The 20,797-nt window shown below is 58.5% G+C and overlaps 1 protein-coding gene across 2 annotated transcripts in view; it reads left to right on the top strand.

The window, feature by feature from the left end:
• Positions 1-7,684: 7,684 nt before the first annotated feature.
• Positions 7,685-20,797, top strand: part of ARAP1 (ArfGAP with RhoGAP domain, ankyrin repeat and PH domain 1) — a 28,317-nt gene continuing 15,204 nt past the window's right edge. Inside the window, exons 1-8 of one of the 2 annotated variants that reach the window (XM_058823720.1) lie at positions 7,685-8,349; positions 14,482-14,645; positions 16,139-16,206; positions 17,467-17,570; positions 18,090-18,260; positions 19,822-19,891; positions 20,154-20,274; positions 20,386-20,591. In XM_058823720.1, the coding sequence (XP_058679703.1) occupies positions 7,685-8,349; positions 14,482-14,645; positions 16,139-16,206; positions 17,467-17,570; positions 18,090-18,260; positions 19,822-19,891; positions 20,154-20,274; positions 20,386-20,591 (1,569 nt within the window). Of the gene's footprint in view, positions 8,350-14,481; positions 14,646-16,138; positions 16,207-17,466; positions 17,571-18,089; positions 18,261-19,821; positions 19,892-20,153; positions 20,275-20,385; positions 20,592-20,797 lie in introns of those variants that run through there. The other variant, XM_058823712.1, reaches the window with a different exon arrangement.

Raw genomic sequence — 20,797 nt, 5'->3', positions numbered from 1 at the left:
GGGCTGATCTGGCTCCCCGAGCAGTACCATGGCCGGGCTGTGGGGCTGATCTGGCTCCCCGAGCAGTACCATGGCCGGGCTGTGGGGCTGATCTGGCCCCCGAGCAGCAGCAGCATGGCCGGGCTGTGGGGCTGATCTGGCCCCCGAGCAGCAGCAGCATGGCCGGGCTGTGGGGCTGATCTGGCCCCTCCTGCCCTGGCCTCGCGTGGGCGAGGGGCCGAGCAGGGGGGGCTGCCACCCCCGGAGCCGGCAGCCAGCGTGTCCCGGTCCCTGAGCGCCGGATGAAAGGACCATTGTCCCAGGCTGGGCAGCCGTGAGGGCTGGCCATGGACACCCCACGTCCCCTCTGTGTCCCCCCGCCCTCCCACTCTCCTTCTTACCCCCCACTAAGACCTTGGGAATTGTGCGGGGAGGCAAGAAGCCCACTCGCAACCCGTTCATTATTTTTTTGGGGAAAGTCCTGGCAGCTTTCCCCTTGAATCCTGTTTCCATGAGGCAGCCAAAGCTCCGTGCAGGAACAAGCCCGGGCCTGGCAAGGGGGGCCCGGAGTGCCCCCGCCCCGGGAAGCGCCCCGGCATCCTCTGGGAGCCGCCGCTGCCACCGGACAGAGGTACCGGGTGCTCCGGGGGGCTGCGGGGGCACCCCCGGCTCGGGCGGGGACAGGGGACATGGGAGGGGGGACACTCTGCCTTCTCAGCGCCGTTTCTCTCCTGGGGGAGGTTGTGTTTCTTTCCACGTGTTTCTGTGGGCACACAGGGGGGCACTGGCGATACTGGGAGCTGCTGGGGCGGTGGGGGGAGTAGGGATTGTTCCCCGGCTCAGTGCAGCAGTGGTGTGCCCCCCCAACCCCCCCGACTGGGGTAATCGTGCTGCAGATTGCCCCGGTATACCCCAGCTCAGCCCCGGTACTCCCCAGCCACATTCCAGTACGCCCCAGCTGGCTCTCAGCACACCTTACCTCGATCACAGTGTGCTCCAGTTCACCCCCAGACCCCTCCACCGCAATCCCAGCACATCCCAGCTCAACCCTGGTTCAATTCCAGTATGCTCCAGCTGCCCCCCAGGAGACCCGAGCTCAATCCCAGCTCACCCCCAGCACACCCGAGCTCAATCCCAGCTCACCCGAGCTCAATCCCAGTTTACCCCCAGCACACCCCAGTTCAATCCCAGCTCAACCCCAGCATGCTCCAGCTGAACCCTGCTACTGCTCAGGTGCCCCCAAGCAGACCCCAACTCATTCCTAGCGCACCCCCACTAAATCTCAGCACACCCCAGTTCACCTCAGCGCATCCCAGCTCAAAGCCAGTTCATCCCAGTTTAATCCCAGTATTCCCCAGCACGTCCCAGCTCCTCCCCAGTATATTCCAATTCACCCCAACACCTCCCAGCTCAATACCAGGACATCTCAGCTTAACCCCAGTTTAACCCCAGCCTTCCCAGTTCACTTCCAGCATATCACAGCTCTCCTGAGCAGACCCCAGCTCAGCCCCAGTATAAACCAGCTCAGTCCCAGTCTCCAGGGAGCCCTGGCATTGCTGATAGCCCCCATTCCTGTTGCCCGGTTAGGGTGAGTGACATGTTGGGAGACACTAGGTGGTTGTGCTGCCCATGCCAGGAGTGAAGCTGGGACAAGGGGACCCTGAGGGCCCAGCTGGCAGATTTGTTTTCTGCTGGGGATCTGGCATGTCCCTGTTCATAGCCAAAAACCAGCGTCAGCTGCTGGCCCCTGCCAGCAATGCCTGTGCCGCACTAACCACCACCAACAGCACCCAGATGCCAGCTGATGCTGGTAGTGGGCTTCCCTTGCCTTCCTCCTCCTCTTCCTCACTGCTTCCCAGTCTGTCTGGTGAAGCCTGGAGCTTTGCCAGTGCTGTGCAGCTGGAACTGGGATGGTGGTTGCTTTGTCCTGCAGTAATGGCAAGCTGGTTCCACGGGACACCTTCACACTGCTGGGGCCATCGGGTTGGGGTTTGAGGTGCCCAGGGGCTGCACCTGCACGGCAGGTTCCTAGGTCCAGCACCACTGCAGGGACAGCAATTTTAATTTGTGGGTTCAGCCCCAAAAGCCAATTTTTGGAGGCACAGGGCTGAGTGCTAGGGCTGGGTGGCTATTCTGGGGTGCTGGGAGAAAGGCAGCAAGGAAAACTCCTCCAAGAGCTTATGGTGCCTTTCTGGGGGTGCTCCAGCAGCTACTGGGGATGTGTTTTTATGGGCCACAGCCAGGACTTCAGGGATAGAGATATTTAGAGCAATATTGAGGATGTGTTTGCTGCCAGAACTTAGCCTCAGAACAAGGTGAGCCCTGGAGATTTTAGGGGTGTCTCGTGGGAGGCAGGGAGTAATGCAGCTCCTGTGGCAGGACTCTGGCTGTGGGGGGTTTGATGCTTGGGGACACTTTGCAGATGGGTCCCCCAAATCTACAGATGAGGGAAAGCCTGGCTGTGTAGAAAGTCTTTCACAAAGGGGGAGTGGGTGCATGTGTTTGGCAGTCCCTGTGCTTCTGTCTCTGCTGCAGCATCCCCTGCCTTGGCTTATCTGCAGTCCTGTGGTGGCCAGGGGGATCCAGGGGATGGCCCCAGTATGGTGTGACCCTGCTGTGGGGGACAGGGCCTGTGCACCCCAATGAGCATGAAGCAGAGGTTGGAGAGCATCAGGGCTGGAAAAGGGTGCACCCCATCCACAGCTGGAGGGGTCACCCCTTCCCACAACACTTTCACTTCCTACTTATGAGAAAGTGAAAGAGGGACCTGCATGGTTGTAGTGCTGGTAAATGGGGCTGATTTCTCATGGAGGAAGGAGGTGCCCTGCTTCCCAGGGACCCATCAGGGACAGAGTCCCATCCTCTGCAGCCAGGCTGTTGGCACAGCCCCCCCAGCATCACCAGACCCTGGGACACTGGGGCTCCTCTGGGGTGGCTGTGCACGTGGGGTTTGGCTTCCTGACCTAGTTTGCTGGCAGCTTCCATAAAGTGTGTCAGGAGCTGAGAGCATTCCAGTGGAACTTAGTGGGTAGTGACAGCATTGCCAGATGTATTTACCCCTTTTCTGGCTGCATTTCCTCATTTCTGGTCAGATTTACCACATTTTTTTTACTGGATTTGCTAATTTCTGGCTGTATTTGCCCCTTTTCTGGCTAGATTTTTGAGGCAGGCAGCAACACCTTGGAAGGGAATGCTGTTCACTGATGCAAACTCATCTGTTTGTTTGTGCCACAGCCTGGGACATATTTCACCCTCCCAGGTTTTGCTTCCATGGAGGAAGGGGAATGCAAGTGGGACCTTGGGGAAGTGAGGAATCCTCAGTTTTCCTGCCCCCTTGTTCCTAACTCCTCACCCACCTCATCACTGCTCACCTCCCACCCTCTATGCACACAGAGCTGGCTTGAAGCAGCTCCCCTGTCTGGGCACACCCTGGTGTGTATGTGTGTGTGAGCCCTCTGGCTTCTTCACATGAACCACCTGGAAATGGCAACTCATGGCAGAGGGAGGAGGCTCCAGAGAGGCAATTCCACCTCTGGATTGTGATTCCACAAGCCTGAACTTGATCCCTGAACAGCGCCTGGGGGGTTTGAATATCATTTGCAATTTCTTTGGCTGAGAAGATCTTGAAAATGAAAAAGCCTCACCTTCCCAGGAAATACCTTGGGTGCTGCTGTGCAGGTGGGCACCCACTGAGGTGGGGTGTGGAGGGTTTGGGTGGGAAGGGGTCTGTGGAGTGTGGGGTAATCACTGCTTGCTGAGGATCCTGCTTGGGCAGTTTCGGGGTGAGGATGTGGTGCTTTCGATTCCCAGCTGGGTGGGGAATCTGCAGTGGTCCTGGGAGCTCTGTTGGGGACATCACATTCACCCTCTGGATCCAGCAGGGACACTGGTGACATTGGCCTTATTCTGGCTGTCTGTGGCTTTAGTGCTGAGGATCTCTCCTTAATTTAGGCAGGAAAGGGTAAAAATTGCTGTGGTGTGGGTCTGGTTGCCCAGTGCTGCTGAAGCTTGGTGGCTGAAGAAGCCCCTTCCTCCTGTTCCCACGGGTCCTTCTGCCACCTGGCTTTACTCTGGTGGGTTACAGCTTACTGCCCTCTCAGGGAATCCACAGGGGTCCTGGGGTGTTGGGACATGGCAGCCACCTGCCTGCTTGTCCCTTTCTGCCCAGTGGCCAGAGCTCAGCTTGTCCTGCAGCCCCACAACGCCCTGTCCTTGGTACCTGGTTCCTGCTGCAGCAGTGCTGAGCTCTCACTTCCCAGAGACCACCCTGCCTGGCTCTTCCTTCCTCTCCTGCTGAAAGCCCTGCCCCATCCTTCTGTCACCCAGGGCTCACAGCACCTCAGATCCAGCCTTCTCATGGCAGCTGTGGTCAGTGCCTCACCACACTGAGGCCTCACAGCTCTGCTGGGCTCTTGCACCACATCCTAGCTCAGAGCTCTGCTCGGCTTTCCGGAAAGTTCCCATTGCTGAGGTGGCGTTTGAGGAAGTGCCGGGGCCGGCAGAGACCCCTGGGCAAACCTCCAGTGCTCCAGCTGGACCACGGGCAGGCTGGCCACCTCCTGCTGCTGCTGCTGCTGCTGAGCCCAGGGACCTGTGCTGGTAATGAGCTTTCCTTGATTTCCCACAGAGCTGGGCAAGGGGAACGTGGGGTGCAGCAGGGTTTGCCTGCACTGGAGGAGGAATTGCAGTGGGAACTAGGTAATCAAGTGGGTGCCAAACACCCAGCAGGGCTCCTGTGCTGGATTTTCCTGGCTCGTGGCCACTATTCTGTGGCAGGGAAGAGCTGTGGGATGGCCACCACTTCATTACCTGGTGCCTGGGTGCTGAGTGCAGCTCTGTCAGTGACATCCTGATGGCCTTGGTCACACTGCTGGATTCCTGGCACGTTGTTAGGGGTAACAGTGATTACCCAGGGGAAGCTGGAGCCAGTGAAGGAAGCGTGCTCGCCTGTCACTTCAGTCAGAGCCCATAGCTTCCATGGCATGCACAGCTCCTTAATCAAGCAAGCCCAGCCCTCATTAGTGCCCTACCTGAGGGCTGGGAAGCCCATGGCCCTGAGAGTGTGGTGGGATGCAGTGGGAGAAGGGTGGGCACACCCCTGCATCATGGGGGGCTACTCTCTGGGGCCAGCATGCTCAGCTCTGCTGGGGGAAGAGGTGAATCCCAAATGCTCTCTTGAGCTGAGGGCATCTGGTGGGCTGGGGTAGCTGCAGAAGCCTCCAGAAAAGCAGCCAACACCGAAATTTGGGGAGAGAGGGGCTTGCTGAGCCCCTTGGTCCAGAAAAAGGGAACCAGCACCAGGCACCCCCAGATCCTTCATCCCCAGCACTGTGAGAGTGAGGGCTCTGTGGGTTTGGGATGGGGCTGAGGGGTATTTTGGCATTCTAACTTATCCCCCCAGAGCACCAGCCACAGTGCCAGGGTGCTGGCAGCCCTTGCCATTCCCTCCTCACACCATTTGTCCAGCCTTTAAGTCTCTTACAAAACAGCCCCTGTGGTGTTGCCTAATCCCAGGGAGGAATGCAGTGGGTCAGCACTGGGAGGATTTGTGCTGGGCAGGGGCCACAGCCAGGGTCACCCCCCAAACCCCAGCAGCCAGCTGGGTCACAGCATCTCCCTGTCTTGGTTTTGCTTCTGGAATATCCTCATCTTGTTTAGCACAGAGGTTAAATGATTAATGATTGGAGGAGGGAACCTAGCAGAGGCCTGATGAATTATTTACTTGGTGAGGGCAAAGGGCCCGACAGCAACGGGAGCTGCCAGCCTGGCACACCGGGGACTTCCCTCACTGGCGTTGTGTCCCCATCCCTGTCCCTGGTGAGCAGCAAGGAGGGCCCTCAGCCACCCCAGATAGTGCTGGGACAGCGCCAGTGGTGAGTGCTGGTGCAGCTGTCCCTTCCTGCCAGCTCTGTCCCACCACTGCATCCGTGTCCTGGCACAGCTGGGGATGCTGGCACTGGTGTCAGTGGGTGACACTGGTGGCGATTCCTTGGCTCTAGCCAGGACAGGGGGCATTTGTGGGAGCCCCATCCTGCTGTCACTGTGTTTCTCTCTGCTCCTCCACAGCCAGTGCCCAGCTGGGGTGGAGCCTGCCTGTGCTGGTGCCACTGAGATGTGGTGACAGCAATGTCACCCAGCACTATCACATTTTCAGTAATAGATGAGGGCTTTATAGGTGTGGAGGTGGAAGAAAGAATTTTATTCTGAATCAGGGATTTTTGTGGTGCTGGGACCAGGGATTTTATTCTGAATCAGGGATTTTTGGGTGCTGGGAGGGTCCTGGGTGCTGCTGATTTCTCTGGTGCTGCCAGCAAGGAGCCACAGGGGTCAGCCAGCGCTGTTGCTCCTTCCTTGGACACTTGATCCTTGGAGCCTGAAGCAAAGCCAAACTGTGCCAGGATGTGCCAGGGAAGTGGCACTGTGGCCACACCCCAGCAGCACCACTGGGATGCTGGTGTCTCCAGGTGCAGGGCTCACTGGCTGCAGGGACCCTGGCAGTGTCCAGTTTGTGCTGGCTTGAGAGCGAGCTTTGCTCAGCTGTGCACTTTGCACCGAAACCGCAAGTGCTGCTGAGGGGGGCCTGCCTGAGTCACAGCAAATGTGACTCTGACAGCAGATCAGACTGGCCTATTTACAGCTCCAGGAAATCCTCTGGCTCCTTCGTAGCAGGTCTAGAGAAACCTCCAGCAAACACAAAATAAGATGGTGCCGGGGTCACGAGCAGCGCTGTGTGTGCCAGCGTGACGGGATCTGCCTCCTGCCTGGAGCCTGCTGAGGCCGTGATGCTGGTGGGTGGGAAGGGCAGGGCATCCCATCTGCTGCTTGGGGGATAACAGGGATTTGCCCTGCCAACAGCTATGGTGTGGGATGGGTGTTCTGCTGCAGGAGCTGGGACAACAAATGAGCCCCATGTGCCAAGCTCTGGATGCCACAAGGGCACTGTGCTAGGTGTGAGCACCAAGGTGCTCTGCCAGCACTCCAGGGTGTGGTGCCATGCCAGAGCAATGCCAGGGACAGACAGGGCTTTGGAGCTGGGAGCAATGCTAAGGACAGACAGGGCTCTGGAGCTGGGAGCAATGCCATAGTGGGCATATGGTCTGTGAGGAGGGGTTTGGTGTGGTTTGGGTTGGGGGCTCCAGTGACAGCACCCTGCCACGGGCTGTGATAGGGACAGCCTGGGAGAAGGGACAGCCTTCTGGATCCAACTGTCCATGTCACCCTATCCTGGCTTGCTGCTGTAAACCAGAGGAGCTGCATCCTAGAGGGTGACAGCCCTGAGGTGCAGCTAACAGCTCCCCTGCCCTTGAATCATGCATATTCAGGCACATTCCCTGATTATCCACAATGTGGATAATCCCCTACTGCTCTGTCCCACAGCCCAAATGTCACCCCTGGGACCAAGCTGGGGCCCCATGGTGCCTTCATCTGTAAAGGGATGACCTCTATGTTTCAATGCCTAAACTGGGACCCTCCAGCATTTCCACACCCCTGCAGCCCCCCAGTTCAGGAGTGGGTGATCCTGGGGGCACAGCATGGTTGGAGGCTGGGAATATTGGTTTTGGGACTCCAAGCTTCACCTGGTGTGTGTTTTGGGACTCCAGGCTTCACCTGTTGTCTCCATTCCCAGGTCCTGATGTCATCCTGAGCCTTGCTGGCAGCACAAGATGCACTGAGTGGTGCAGGTTTCCGTGGCCAGCCCCCTGCCATGGAGGAGGAGGGATCCCTGCCGGTGTCTGCCTGGCTGTCTGCCGTCCATCTCGACCAGTATGTGGAGAGCTTCCAGCAAAGCGGGCTGTGGTCGGTGTGGGACTGCCGGGCTCTGACGGACGAGGGGCTCACCCGCCTTGGGGTGCTGCTGCCCGGCCACCGCCGCCGTATCCTCCTGGGCTTGCAGAAAGCTTTCGCCGAGGCGCCGCCGCCCGCAGGGACTCAGCAGCCCCCTGGCACCAGACCTGTCCCCATGAAGCGCCACATCTTCCGCCCGAGCGCTGCGGCAGCGCCGGAGCCGCGGGAGCCCCGGTGCCCGCCGGTGCCCGCTGGGACCCCCCCGCTGGAGCCGGAGAGGGGGGCAGGCTTCCCCCAGCTGCCCCCACCCATCCCACCGAGGGTGGGCTGCCGCCCGCCCCTCAAATTCTCGCCATCGCTATCGGGGGACAACCCCGAACCCCCCCTTGCATCCTGCAGCCATCTCCCAGCCCTGGAGGACCCCTCTCCAGCAGCCTTTGGGGACAAGCCCCCCGCCGACAGCAGGGCCAGACCCCCACTGCCGGCCAAGAGACACCAAGTGGAAACCAAGTGCCAGAGCCTGAAGGGCCCCCCAGTGCCTGAGCGCCCCCCCGTGCTGCCCCCCCGTGCTGTGTCCCACAGGAGGTAAGGGGGGGGGCAGGGACACGGCCCCAAGGTGGCCGAGTCTGTGTGGGGGACTGCTGGGATGTGGGTGGGACCTTGGGGTCACAACATGGCTTGCCTATGCTCTCCCCAGACCTTAGAACATGTCCTGGGGGTACTCCCTGCCCCAGTACATCCCATGGGGGTACTAACCCTTCCCCCAACCCCAGCACAACTGCTGGGGGTACCCCCAACCCCAGTACAACCCATGGGGGTATCCCTAGCCCCAGTACATCCCATGGGGGTACTAACCCTTCCCCCAACCCCTGCACAACCCCTGGGGTACCCCTGCCCCAGGGCACGGCACATTTCCCGACCAGCACCGGGGTGGGGGGTGCTGAAATATTCATTTTAGCTCTAGCTGGGTGTATCCACCCTGCTCATCCCAGTCAGCCAGGTCACCTCAGCCTGGCATGGGCTGGGTGCCATCCCACAACAATGCAGAGCCCTGCCTTCCCCCCACCTGCAGTGTAGGCAGTGCTGAAGCCTGAGGAACTCTGGACACCAGTGGGTGCCAGGCAGTGAACTGCCACACACAGGGAGCATGGGGCAAGCTGCTGCCAGCTGCTGTGGCCAGGTGACATGGGAGCAGGCTGGAATTTTGGGACAGCAGCACTTGCAGCCCCCCCTTTGATGTCCCAACCACCCAGTGCACTCCCAAATCCTGCAGAGCACAAGCAGATGTGGGGATGAGGACTGGGAATGCAGTTTGGAGGGGGCAGACAAGCTCCTGGGTACCAGCACCCTCCCAGAATGAGGTGAGGGAATGTCACCAGGCTGGTGTGGCCCCTATGCCCCAGGAGTCCTTCCCTGCAACCTCCCCAGGACCCACAGACTCTAAGGGATATGCTCCTGGAGCTGGGGGGGTCTAGGTGGTCCCCTCAGGGGGGTCCTGGGAGTGAGGCTGGGTTTGTTCTGACTGAAGGTGATGGATGGGACCATCCAGCTGGACTGATGGTGTTGGATGTGTGCAGTCAGGATGAGAATGGGAAGGCTGGGTTTTCCCTCCAGCTTCCCATCTCTGTGTCCCAATGGCCTTTTTGTGGTAAGGTGGGTGGAGGTGATCCCTCTGCCTGTGCTGGATGTTGGATGCCAGCTGTGCCAGTGTTCTGGTTCTTGCCATGCTGGTTTGGTGCTGGGTGTGCCATCGGTTTGGTACTTGCCATGCTGGGTGTTGGATACCAGCTGTGCTGTGGGTTTAGTGCCAGCTGTGCCATCGGTTTGGTACTTGCCATGCTGGTTTGGTGCCAGCTGTGCCATGGGTTTGGTGCCATCCGTGCTGGGTGCTGGATGCCAGCTATGCCAGTGTTCTGGTTCTTGCCATGCTGGTTTGGTGCCAGTTGTGCCGTGATTTAGTGCAGTCTGTGCTGGGTGTTGGATGCCAGCTGTGCCGTGATTTAGTGCCATCCATGCTGGGTGTTGAATGCCAGCTGTGCCAGCGTTCTGGTGCTGGCCGTGCCGCGGGCTCTTTCTGCCCATTCTGAGGATTTGCTGTTAGCCATGCCTCTGCTTCGGCCAGCTCAGGAAGTTTTGCTGTTTTTAGCCCGCAGGAAGTGCCGGGGTGAGAAGCTGCGCTCCCCGCCGGCCTCCCCCGGCCCTGCCCGCGGTGCCGCTCGGTCCCCCCGCGGTCGCTGTCACCTGCCCAGGTAGGGGGGCACGGCGGGCGCGGTGCCGGGCGTGCCGCGCAGGGGCGGCCGGCGGGCCCGGGGCGGAGGGATTTTGGGGATGGGATCGAGCGCTGCCGGCGCTACCGGGTGCGCCTCTCGCCGTGCCGCTGTTTCCTGCCCTGGCCTGTGAGCCACGGGCACTGCCGGTTCCTGCTGCCCGGGGACTCCAGGGCATCCTGCCGCGGGACAGGCGCTGCCCATCCTGGCACGGCACCCCCCAGGCTGCGCACTGGGGGCCGGGATTGCCCCCCGGAGCCGCCCCGCGGGATCTGGGGGTGCGTAAGGGTCCCTTGGGAGCTGCATTGTGAGACTCGGGATGGGATGGGCCAGGCGGTGGCTGAGCAGCACCCCCCGACACAAGGGTGCTCCCGTGGCTTGGGGGACTCTGGGGACACTGTGGCAGAGCCCCGGGGACTGTGCCACTGTGGGACAGCTGGGTGGCCACAGGGCCCCGGCGCCTGGTGTGCTGTCATGCACTCATAACATAGAGATACCTCAAGGTATGTGTGGGTGCTTGGTAGCAACAAAACAAAATATGTATGGGTGTGTGTGTGTGTATATATATTTCTCACATAGGTCTTGATGCTGTAGTGAATATATCCAGGAGTCTATCTATGCACCCCTATGTATGTTATATGTCTATTATGTGGATATATTGGGGATTCAGAACTAACCAGCCAAACCCCAAAATTCTGATTTCAAAAGTCACTTTAATTGTATGACCAGGAATATATTTGCTATAGGTAGGTTTTTGTTTTGAGAACATTTTAAAAATAAAGAGCTGTGATTTCCTAAGAAATTCTTCTCTCTGAGGGTGGTGAGGCCCTGGCACAGGCTGCCCACAGAAGATGGGGCTGCCCCATCCCTGGAAGTGTTCAGAGCTGGGTTGGATGGGGCTTGGAGTAACCTGGGGTTGTAGGTGTCTCTGCCCATGGCATGAGAAAAGCTTTAAAGTCTTTCCCCAACCAAACCATTCCATAGTTCTGTGGCTCTTTGGCCCGTGCTGGTGCCTGGCCATGCCCTGGCTGGAGGAGGTGCTGTGGGGCAGGACAGCTGGCATGGACAAGGGGTGCATTCAGCAGGGTGAGGGTATGAGTCACCCTGTGGTGGGTTTTGGGTCCCAGCTCTGTGTGTGGGGCAGCCTCTGCTGGGAGCTTGGGAAGCAATCCACACTGGGGCTCCCTGCAGTGATGGGTGACTGGCCACAGTGCCCTGTGCTGGGTCTGAGGGAGCCCCACAGCCCTGGGGTGCTGCTGTTGGCCCCAAACCCACCTCCTGTCCCCTGGGGTGCCTGCAGCCCGTGAACATGAAATGGGGGGTTGGGGGGATACTGCTGGGCTGCCCAAGGACCAACCACAGTGGGGGATGCTTGCCCATGTTGGGGCTGATGGCTGCTCATGTCTGGATGTTCCTTGCCCATCCAGCTGAGCTGATGCCCACATCAGGGTGATGCTTGCCCAGGTCTGGATGGTACCTGCCCACATCAGGGTGATGCTCACTGCATCCAGGCTGCGACTGGGGCTCTTTGCCATCAGCTGTGAGGCAGCTGCATTGGTCTGCCCCTGTCTCTGAGTGGGAATGAGACCCCACCATGTGGAGATGGAGGTTCTCACAGGGAGGGATCTCTGAGAGTGAGGGCTGAGGAAGAGCTGGAGCAGCCCTGTGTATGCAAACAGCCTGGGAGCAGAGCAAGTGACCTGGGCATTTCTGGGGTGACACCATCCACCCATCTCCCCTCACTTCCGGCTTGCTGCCGTGGTCCCTGGTGCTTCCTCCTAGCTGCTTGCAGAGCCATATTGTGGTTTCCTCCAGGCCATGTTCAACTCTGAGTTCTCACCACCCCCCCAAACCCGGGGCCACCCCAAGCATTTCTGTGCTAGGAGGTGACAGGATCGTCCCAGCCCTGCTGGGTGTGGGATGTGTGAGATACCACCTGCCACGGGTTGATGGCAGCAGCTGTGTCCAACACTGGGAGCTCTCTCACCACTTCTGCACTTCATGCCACCCTTCCAGTGCCAGCAGCGGGGCTGTGAGCCCCCCAGTTTTGGCCATTGATGGCTCAGACCTAGACACCCCACAGAGGATCCCATGAGCATGTCTGCATCCTGATTGTGGGATAAGGCTGTCACTGAGGGGGGGCACACCCTCTCCATGCCCAGGAAGTGATCTAGGGATTAGAGCAGCCCCCTGAGCAGCTGGTGTGGAGAGGGGGTTGCACAAAGTGATGTCCAAGGAGGTGATGACAGAAGACTCATTTTGGAGGTCTGGGTGGCCTGGGCAGGGGTGGTGGCCTGGGCAGAGCTTTGGCTTTGTGGTGATGGCTGTGGGAGAGCTGCCCTCTCTGCCCCCCTTAGAAGAGAGGCCTAGATAAAGGGTATAAAAGGGTAGATAAGGCGTAAATAGATAAAGGGTAGCATTAAGGTGCTGCTCAGATAAGGGACAGCACATAAGGCACTGGTTTGCCACTTGTCTGATGGCAGAGGTGGCACCAGGCAGATCCTGCCTGGAGCAGGACTGGCATCCTTTGGGCATGGCTGCAGAGGGGTCTGGGAAGTGCAGGGGGTGATAGGGCACAGGGGGTGACAGGGCACCCACACTGCCCCAGGGAGCCATGGGGGGACCTGAAACCCAGCGATGCCACAGCAGCAGATGGTGACAGGTGGGGTGGGCAGAGCAGTGGGGAGGCTGTTTTGGGAAACTGGGGTGTTATTTGTGCCTGAGCTCTGGGGGTGCCCATCCTGCTGGTCCCTGGGATGGTGGGGCTGGGGCTGCACAGGACTGGGGCTGAGCCAGAGCCCTTCTGAGCCTGAGGCTTGTCATCTCACTGCTGGCCATGGGGCTTGTGTTGCAGCCCCCCACCCTCACCCCAGGGGACAAACACCATCCTGGGTGGCTGCATGGATGCAGAGCCCAGCCAGGCTTGTGCTGGAGGCTCTGTGGCTTGTGCACTGTCACCTCTGTGTCTCTGGGTCTCTGCACACCTGGGTGCTCTGGCAGCTCCTGCCTGGTGGTGTTGGGAGCGGTGCTGCTTCCCTGCCCGTGCTCCCCTCCTTCCCTGCCAGCATTCCCTAATGTATGGATGGTTGTGGCTGGTTCCCATGGAAATGGCTGCTGAGAAATGAGGTCAGGCTGACCCAGGGAGAGCCAGCACTCCCATCCTTCCCTGCTTCCTGCTCCAGCCAGGGAGAAGCTTCTTCTGCAGCTCACTCCAAGCTAAGGGAAAGCTCTTGTGCACCAGCCATGGTGCTGGGAGGCACATCCCCAGAAACCATGGTGTGCTGATGGCATCCTTGGCCATGGAATCATGGCATCACAGAATGGTTTGGATTGGATGGGACCTTAAAGCTCGTTTAGTTCCACCCCCCTTGCCAAGGGCAGGGACACCTCCCACTAGACCAGCTTGCTCCAAGCCCCATCCCACCTGGACTGGAACATTTGCAGGCATGGGGCAGTCACAGCTTCTCTGGGCAACCTGTGCCAGGGCCTCACCACCCTCAGAGGGGAGAACTTCTTCCCAATACCCAGTCTAACCAGCTGTTCCTTTTTGTGGTGCAGTGGGAGGTAGCTGGGGCAAGGATGGGGATGGTGCCAGCATGCAGCTCCCCTGGGGCTCACCTCCCTGGGGCTTGGGGTGGATTTCTGCCCACTGCCTCTGCCCTCTCCCTGCATTCAGGGATGCTTCAAAGGTACCTTGTATTTTTATACCCTAGAGAAACTTCTTAATTTCCTGCCCTTGAAAACACCATTACCCCAGAGGTTTCTATTGATTGCCTGTCACTTTACAGTCTCAGGAAGGCAGGAAGCAAGGAATAGGAGGTAGGAGTGGCTGAGCTCAGCTGCTCGGGCTCTGTGCAGAGGAGGACAGTCCCCCATGGTCCCTCTCCCCACTGGTCACGGCTTTGGGGCTGGGGGCATTCGTCACTGAGCCAGGAAAAGCTCCATTTCCAGAATTTCTTGCTGCTGTAACAGCCACCCTGGATCTCTAGTGTCCACTCCACCATGAGGAAGCTGGTGGCACAGAGCACCCCTAGGACTCCCAGGACCCCCATCCTACTCAAGGAACCCTGCAGCCACTTGCAAAACAGCTAAGGAAGCAACTCTGCCATTGTTTAGACTGGAGGAAAGAAAACAACCTGCTCTGGGATGTAGCTTCAAGGCTGTGGGTGGCTTGAGGTGTCCCAGAGTCAGATAAGGATCCTGGGCTGTGAAGCACACACAGGGGAGTGAGGCTGGATGCCAGGAAAACATTTCCAGACTACAAAAGTAGTCATATAACCCAAGCACAGGAAAGGCTTTACCCCGGGGTCTTTGGGATTGCTTTGTGGGTCTGGGTCTGCTGGGGTTTGGTCCCTTTTGGGGGTTCTCTGTGACCCCCCTGCAGGTGTATCAGGGTTGGGAAGCGAGGCAGGGGCTGGCACAAGGCAGTGCTTGCTCCTCTCCCCCACAGCATCCCTGTGAAGGAGGAGGTGCCCATCACTGAGAGAGCAGCCAGTGCCACCCTGTGCTCCCCGCTGCCCCCGCCCCGCTGCAAGGCGCCAGCACCGACGCCACCGGCACCGACGCCACCGGCACTGCCCTCCAAGGCCAGCCTTCCCTTCGTGCCAGAGTTTGGTGAGTACCAGGGGGCCTCTCCACTCTCCCCCTGTCACAAATCCTGCCTTGGGATAGCTGGCTGCCAATCCATCAGCATCCATCCCGTGGGTGCTGTGCCTGCCTTCTTGGCAGTTTGTTCCTCTGTCCTTGCTGTGGTCTCTTTCTTCTCTATCCCCTTTCTTGTCTTCTGGGCTGGGAGAGTCAGGGGTGCAAGGCCTGGGCTGGGGGATTTAGGGTGTATGAGGACTTCAGGGAAGGGGTGTAAGACCTGGATTGGTAGTTTCAGGGGATGGGAGATGTGGACTGGGGGTTTGGGTGCAGCCTCTCCTAGGGCAGAGCAAAGGTTTCTGTGGGTGCTTCCAGCACCCACACTCACTCACAGAGGAAAAGTGAACCTATTGGGAGGTGAAATGCAGATGTCCCTGATTCTGGAATCCCAGAATGCCTTTGGATCTCCCTCAGGGTGTCCCTGGGGCTCAGCCAACTGCAGTGAGCAGTGCTGAGCTGGGGACCCCCATGGAGAGCTGAAAGTTTGGTCTCAGGGTGCAGCCCTGGCTGGACTGTACTTCAGCTGGAACAGCTCTGCTGCAAGGAAGGGGAAGGGCTGAGTTGTGTGGGGTGCTGGGTGCCTCTCAAGGCCAGCAGCCCTGCAGGAAGCAGCACTGGCTTAACTGGGACCTGGGATGTGTTTCAGAAGCTGGGAGAAGCCGTGGACAGGTTATCAGGACAGAGCTTATCTGTTTGTTGGGGGTGCAGGGAGGAAAGCTGCTCCCACCCTGATGGGTTTGGGATGCAGAGTTTGCAGGGCGTTTCTGTGGTGCCAAGGTGAGCACCTACCTGCACCCCTCAGCCCCCTGAAGCCTGAGAGCATCCTCACCTGCTGCCAGGGCCCAAACACCATCATCTGGGTTGTGGTTTTGGGAGGAATCTGATCCAGATTCTCAGTGGGATTTGGGAGTGGGTGTCTGCCAGGGCCAGGCTGTCTGGGACCATTTGTTCCCTGTGGGGTTACAATCCTGACCAGGACTCCTGCTGATGTGAGTGCTGGGGGAGGAGGAATCATCTCTCACTCCCATCATCCTCCGGGATCGCATTTCCACAGTGCACAAGCTCGGGAGCTGATAAGGAATGGGAGAGGAGGGAGGGGAATCCACCCTGGCAAAGCAGCTGTGGAAAAATCCCCTGGGAATCCCCAGCAGAGACAGGAGAGCCTGGATGGAGCCATGGTGCTGGGGCTGGTGTCACCAAGTCCCCTTCTGGCGAGGCCAGGAGTGTCATGACAGTGCTGGGAGGTGCCACTAGCGGGACTTTGCCCTTTCCCAGCTCTTCCCCAAACTCCTTGATAAAACCTTTGTTGTCACAAGAATGAGGTTGTTATTTGCCAAGGGCAAAGCAAAGGGAAGCCAGCCATGTTTGCATCATCCTCCCCACAGGCTCCAGGCTAGCAGGGGGAACTGGGACCCCTTGCTCCACCCCAGCTGATTCCCAGTATCTTCCCTCTCCTTTGTCAGATGATTCAGACTACGAGGACTCGGCGTGGGAGGAGGAATTAGCCAGACCGACGGGGGAGATGGCCAAGGTTGGTCCCACCATGGGGCCGGAGGTGGGCAGGAGCTAGCAGGGTGACTGGCCCTAAGGACAGGTACCAGCCTTGGGATGATCCAGAGATACTGGTTAGGGCTGCAGGAGCATGTTGGCAGTGGCTAGAGAGGGGTTCTGCCTCACTGAGCACCCACTGGGTCTTCCACAGGTCTCCAGGGAGTAACCCACTGTGTCTCTCAGGGGGGCTGGAACTCGGCTCTTCAATGTCCTTGGGAAGTTTCTATCAGGTCTTTCAGTGGTGCTGGGACTCGAGGGTCCCTGGGGAGCACCCAGCAGGTGTCACCCACGTGTCCCCAGGAAGCACTCACTGGTTCCTCTGCGGTCTCTGGGGAGCACCTCCAGCTGTGCAGCACACCACACAGAGTGTGTGCTAGTAGACATCTCCAGCACTGCATCTTGAATATAATCCCTAGATTGTGAATTTCTATCTGCCTCCCTCACTCTCTGGGGTGGGAACGGATGGATTTGAGGAGTCCCAGAAGTTGCAGAGCTCCCTGAACATCTGAAGCCCCATCTACCTTGGCTTGGAAACACCATGGCCAAGGAGGCAATGCCAGATTTCTCATGAAGCTCTGACATTTTTAGCTGCTATAAATGACTTTGCATCCCAAATCCCAGTGTTCAGCTCCTCACTTGGCTACACTTTCCTCTCTCCGTGAGCCTCAGCATGCCTCTTCCTGGGCACCCTGGCACTGTGGGCGCCCACTGAGCTGGGGGTGGGCTGGTGACATGGCATTGTGTCCCCTCTCCTTCCATCCAGCCTGCACCCTCACGGTGCAGTGGTGGCACCAAGGAGACCCCAGGTGTCACGGACATATTTTAGAAAACTCCTTTTGCTAGGATTTTTTCTTCTGAGAAGCTGAGAGGCCTCAGAAATGAAATGTAAACAATGATTATCTGCTGCTGTGGAATGCAACAGGTGCATCTGTGATTGGTCTCATGTGGTTGTTTTTAATTAATGGCCAATCACAGTCCAGTTGGTCAGTCTCTGGTCAGTAGCAAGATTTTATTATCATTCCATTCCTTTCTATTCCTTGCTAGCCTTCTGATGAAATCCTTTCTTCTATTCTTCTGATGAAATCCTTTCTTCTATTATTTTAGTATAGTTTTAATATATCATTTTCTTTTAATAAATATCATAAAATAAACATGGAGTCAAGATTCTCATCTCTTCCCTTGTCCTGGGACCCCTGTGAGCACCCCCACACCCAGCTGTCACCCGTGTGTGTCTCTGCAGGAGGACACTGAGCTGAGGATGGGGCGACCACGCTCTGTGCGCTTCAACAGCCTCTTCAGTGAAGATGAGTTTGGTGAGGACCAGCCCAGTGCATCCCCTGCCAGGTACGAGCTTGGCTGCCGTGCTGTGTGCAGGGCACGTGTGTGTGATGCTGCTGACGTGCTCTGTGTGTGTCCCAGGGGGTGTTTTTGTTTGTGTGGGGGGTGTGAGCACAGCCACAGAGCTCCTGTGCATGGCAGGGCAGGTGAGTGTGCAGGTCAGGGCTTTTGGGCATGCACAGCTCCACAGCGTGCCCGCAGATGGGCACACACAGGACCTGTGCGTGGGAGCACGTGTGAGTGTGTGTGAGCAGAGAGCAGCTCTGAGCATCACTGGGTTGGGGCTGCATTCTTGGGGGTGCCTCTGTCCCCCCTCCCAGAGCTGGGATTCAGGCCCTGGCTGTCCCTGGGACACGCTGGGACTCCACCAAGTGGACTGTCCCCAGTGTCCCTGCTTGCATCCAGCTGGCCTGCATTGCCTGCGCCTCAGGGAAGGTCACAGGGAGGCTGAAGCATGCCGGGGAACCTCAGCCCCTCCCGGGACCTGCCAGCTCTTAACCCCCTCCCTCGGCTCCTCATCCCCAGTGGTGGCAGCAGCTGGAGTGACAGGGAGCCCAGCCTGCATCTGCCTGTGCCCGACACCTTCCCTGGCAGCAGCCCCGGCACGCTCAGTGACAGCATGGAGGACACCAGTGCCACCAGCCTGCTGTCACCCACCATCAGAGAAGGGTGGCTGGACAAGAACCCACCACAGGGGTGAGTGATGTACTGGGGGTCCCTGTGTGACATAGAAGTGTAATTGTCCCCTCCTTTTCTCACCTGACATTCCTGCTCATGGGGGTGTACTTTTGCTTTGGTGAAAATCCATTGCTAGGGGTTCCTTCCACTCCCTTCTAACCTGTGATTTAGGCTAGAAACACTCATTTTTTGTGACAGAACCTTCTCTCAGCAGTTGTTGTACTGACTTTGCTGAGAAGGGGAGGCTGCGGCTCAGCCTTCCTCTCAGACCCTGCATCACTGGGAAAAGAGCTGGGGGAGCCCTGGAATAGTTGGTGACCACAGGAAAAGCTGTCAGGGATGAGGTGGGGTGTGTGGGCTGAGCTGTGCATTTGGGATTGCTGGGTTTGCTGCAGGAGGAGGTGGTGATAGCCCCTATCCCATGGGATAGCAGCCCCAAATCCTGGGCTCGTGGTGGATAGTCAGAGTGGTGCAGCAGTAAAACAGGGGAAGTGCTGGGCTTGTGTCTGTGTGCTCCAGGGTGAGCGAGCCAGGGAGTCATGGGGAGCCAGTGATCCCCAGGGAGTCTAGTGAACCCAGTGAGCACAGCCAGCACAGTGTGCACAGGCAACCCACTCAAAGAGCCCCTGCACTAGCTGAGAGGCAACAATCATGCAGGAGATGTGACTGGAGCTTCTTAATCTGGGCTCCAAGTAAGCCCCGAGGCAGCAGTTCCACCGAGGAGGAGGAACCTCAGCTGTTTGCGACAGAGCAGCCGTGCTGCTGGGGAAGTGAGAGCAGCTGGAAGGTCCCTGGGAAACCCCTGCTCCAGCAAACCTTTCCTGAGTAAACAAGCCCTTGAGCAACTGTGTCCCTGCTGCCACAGCCCCACCAGCATGGGGGGACCTGGATGTTCAATGCTGGTAGGGGCAGGCTTGCAGGAGCTGTGTTGGAAAGGGCTTGGCTCCTCCTGCAGCCCTAATGCTATAGCTATGGGCTGAGGAATGTTCTGCCTTTCCCTATGGTGCATGGTTGGTCTGCATTTTCAGCTGGGGGGGCAAAGGGGTCTCTGGTGGGCTGTCTTCAGCCCCCAGAGGGGCCTGCCTCTCATCTGTATCCCCATCCTGACAGAGATGCATGGCTTCTCCCTCTGCTCTGGTGCCACTGACCCCTCCTGGAATGTCTCCTGGAATGAATCCTGCCTAGCTGTTAGGGGCAGCCCTTGTTCTCAGCTCCATGTTTTAATTGGTGCCTGGAGGAAAGCAAGAAGTCCCCATTGCTATCCAAAACAGCAACATGCGGGCACAGGATCAAGGGCTGAGGACTTCAAGGGCTGGCCAGGACAGGCCTCTTATATCTGTGCAGGATAGAGGACTGGGGATATAGCACCAGACCAAGGGTTGGGGACACAAGGCAGAATGGAGGGCTGGGGACACAGCGTATGATTGGGGGGGTTGGGAACATTGAGGGCTGGGGACACAGGGCAGGATCAATGCTGAGGTGGCCCCAGGCTTTTGGTTACTGGGGCGTGAACACGCAAGCAGAATCATCCTGAGTTCAAGGGCATCCCCTCCAATGGGTCCCTCCCGTCCCCTCCCAGGTCCTACATCTACCAGAGGCGCTGGGTGAAGCTTGACCCTGACTACCTCCGCTATTTCGACAGTGAAAAGGTGGGTGGAGAAGATGGATCTCGGGGTTTGGGATGAGAAGGTGGCAGAGGAGCTGCCCCCGCAGGGCCACCTCCCTCTGAGCATCCCAGCTCAGAGACATGGCTGTACCAAGGGTCAGTGTCCCAGGGAGCAGCCATGGCTGGGTGCTGGGGATGAGGCTCAGAGCCTTCTGGACACTGGAGCTGGAGCATTGGGAGCCTGGGGCACTAACAGCCCCGTTTGACACAGACATGAGCAGCGTGTCTCCCACTCCCTGACCCAGGATACCTACTCCAAGCGGCTCATCCCCGTCTCCTCCATCTCCCGCGTCTCCAGTGTTGGGGACCAGAAATTTGAGGTTGTCACCAACAACCGCAACTTCGTGTTCCGGGCTGAGAATGATGGTGAGTGACAGTGACAGGGGTCCCTATTCCCCAGCTCCTCTCCCTTCCCAGCCCAAGGGATGGCTCCTGGGCTCAGGCTGATCCTGACCCATCTCTCCTTTGGCCCCACAGCAGACCGCAATGAGTGGATCCGGACCCTGCAGCAGATTGCGGAGGAGCGGAAGGGCAAAGCTGCAGTGAGGACATCGATGTCCTTAGCCACTGACAGTGCCACTGAGCCAGCTGATAAGAGTGGCTTCCTGGAGCTGCGGGGCTTTAAGCACAAGCTCTTTGTGGTGGTGGCTGGGGACAAAGTGTTCCTTTACAAAAATGCAGAGGTGGGTTGCTGGGAGGGCTGTGGCACTATGGGGAACCCTGATGCCCCTTCCCTTTGCACTGCCAGCCTGAGCAGAGCAGCAGTGAGCCAGGGCACCCAGGCCTGCCACCATCCCTCAAATAGGGACAGCACAGAAGCCACAGGGTGCTGCCCTCTGAGCCCTCCCTCTCTGCTGGCTCTGAGCCTTGGGATATCCCAAGAGCATGA

This window comes from Ammospiza caudacuta, chromosome 2, assembly GCF_027887145.1.
Source record: "Ammospiza caudacuta isolate bAmmCau1 chromosome 2, bAmmCau1.pri, whole genome shotgun sequence".
Taxonomy (NCBI): Eukaryota; Metazoa; Chordata; class Aves; order Passeriformes; family Passerellidae; genus Ammospiza; species Ammospiza caudacuta.
This window is presented reverse-complemented; position numbering and strand designations above follow the sequence as displayed.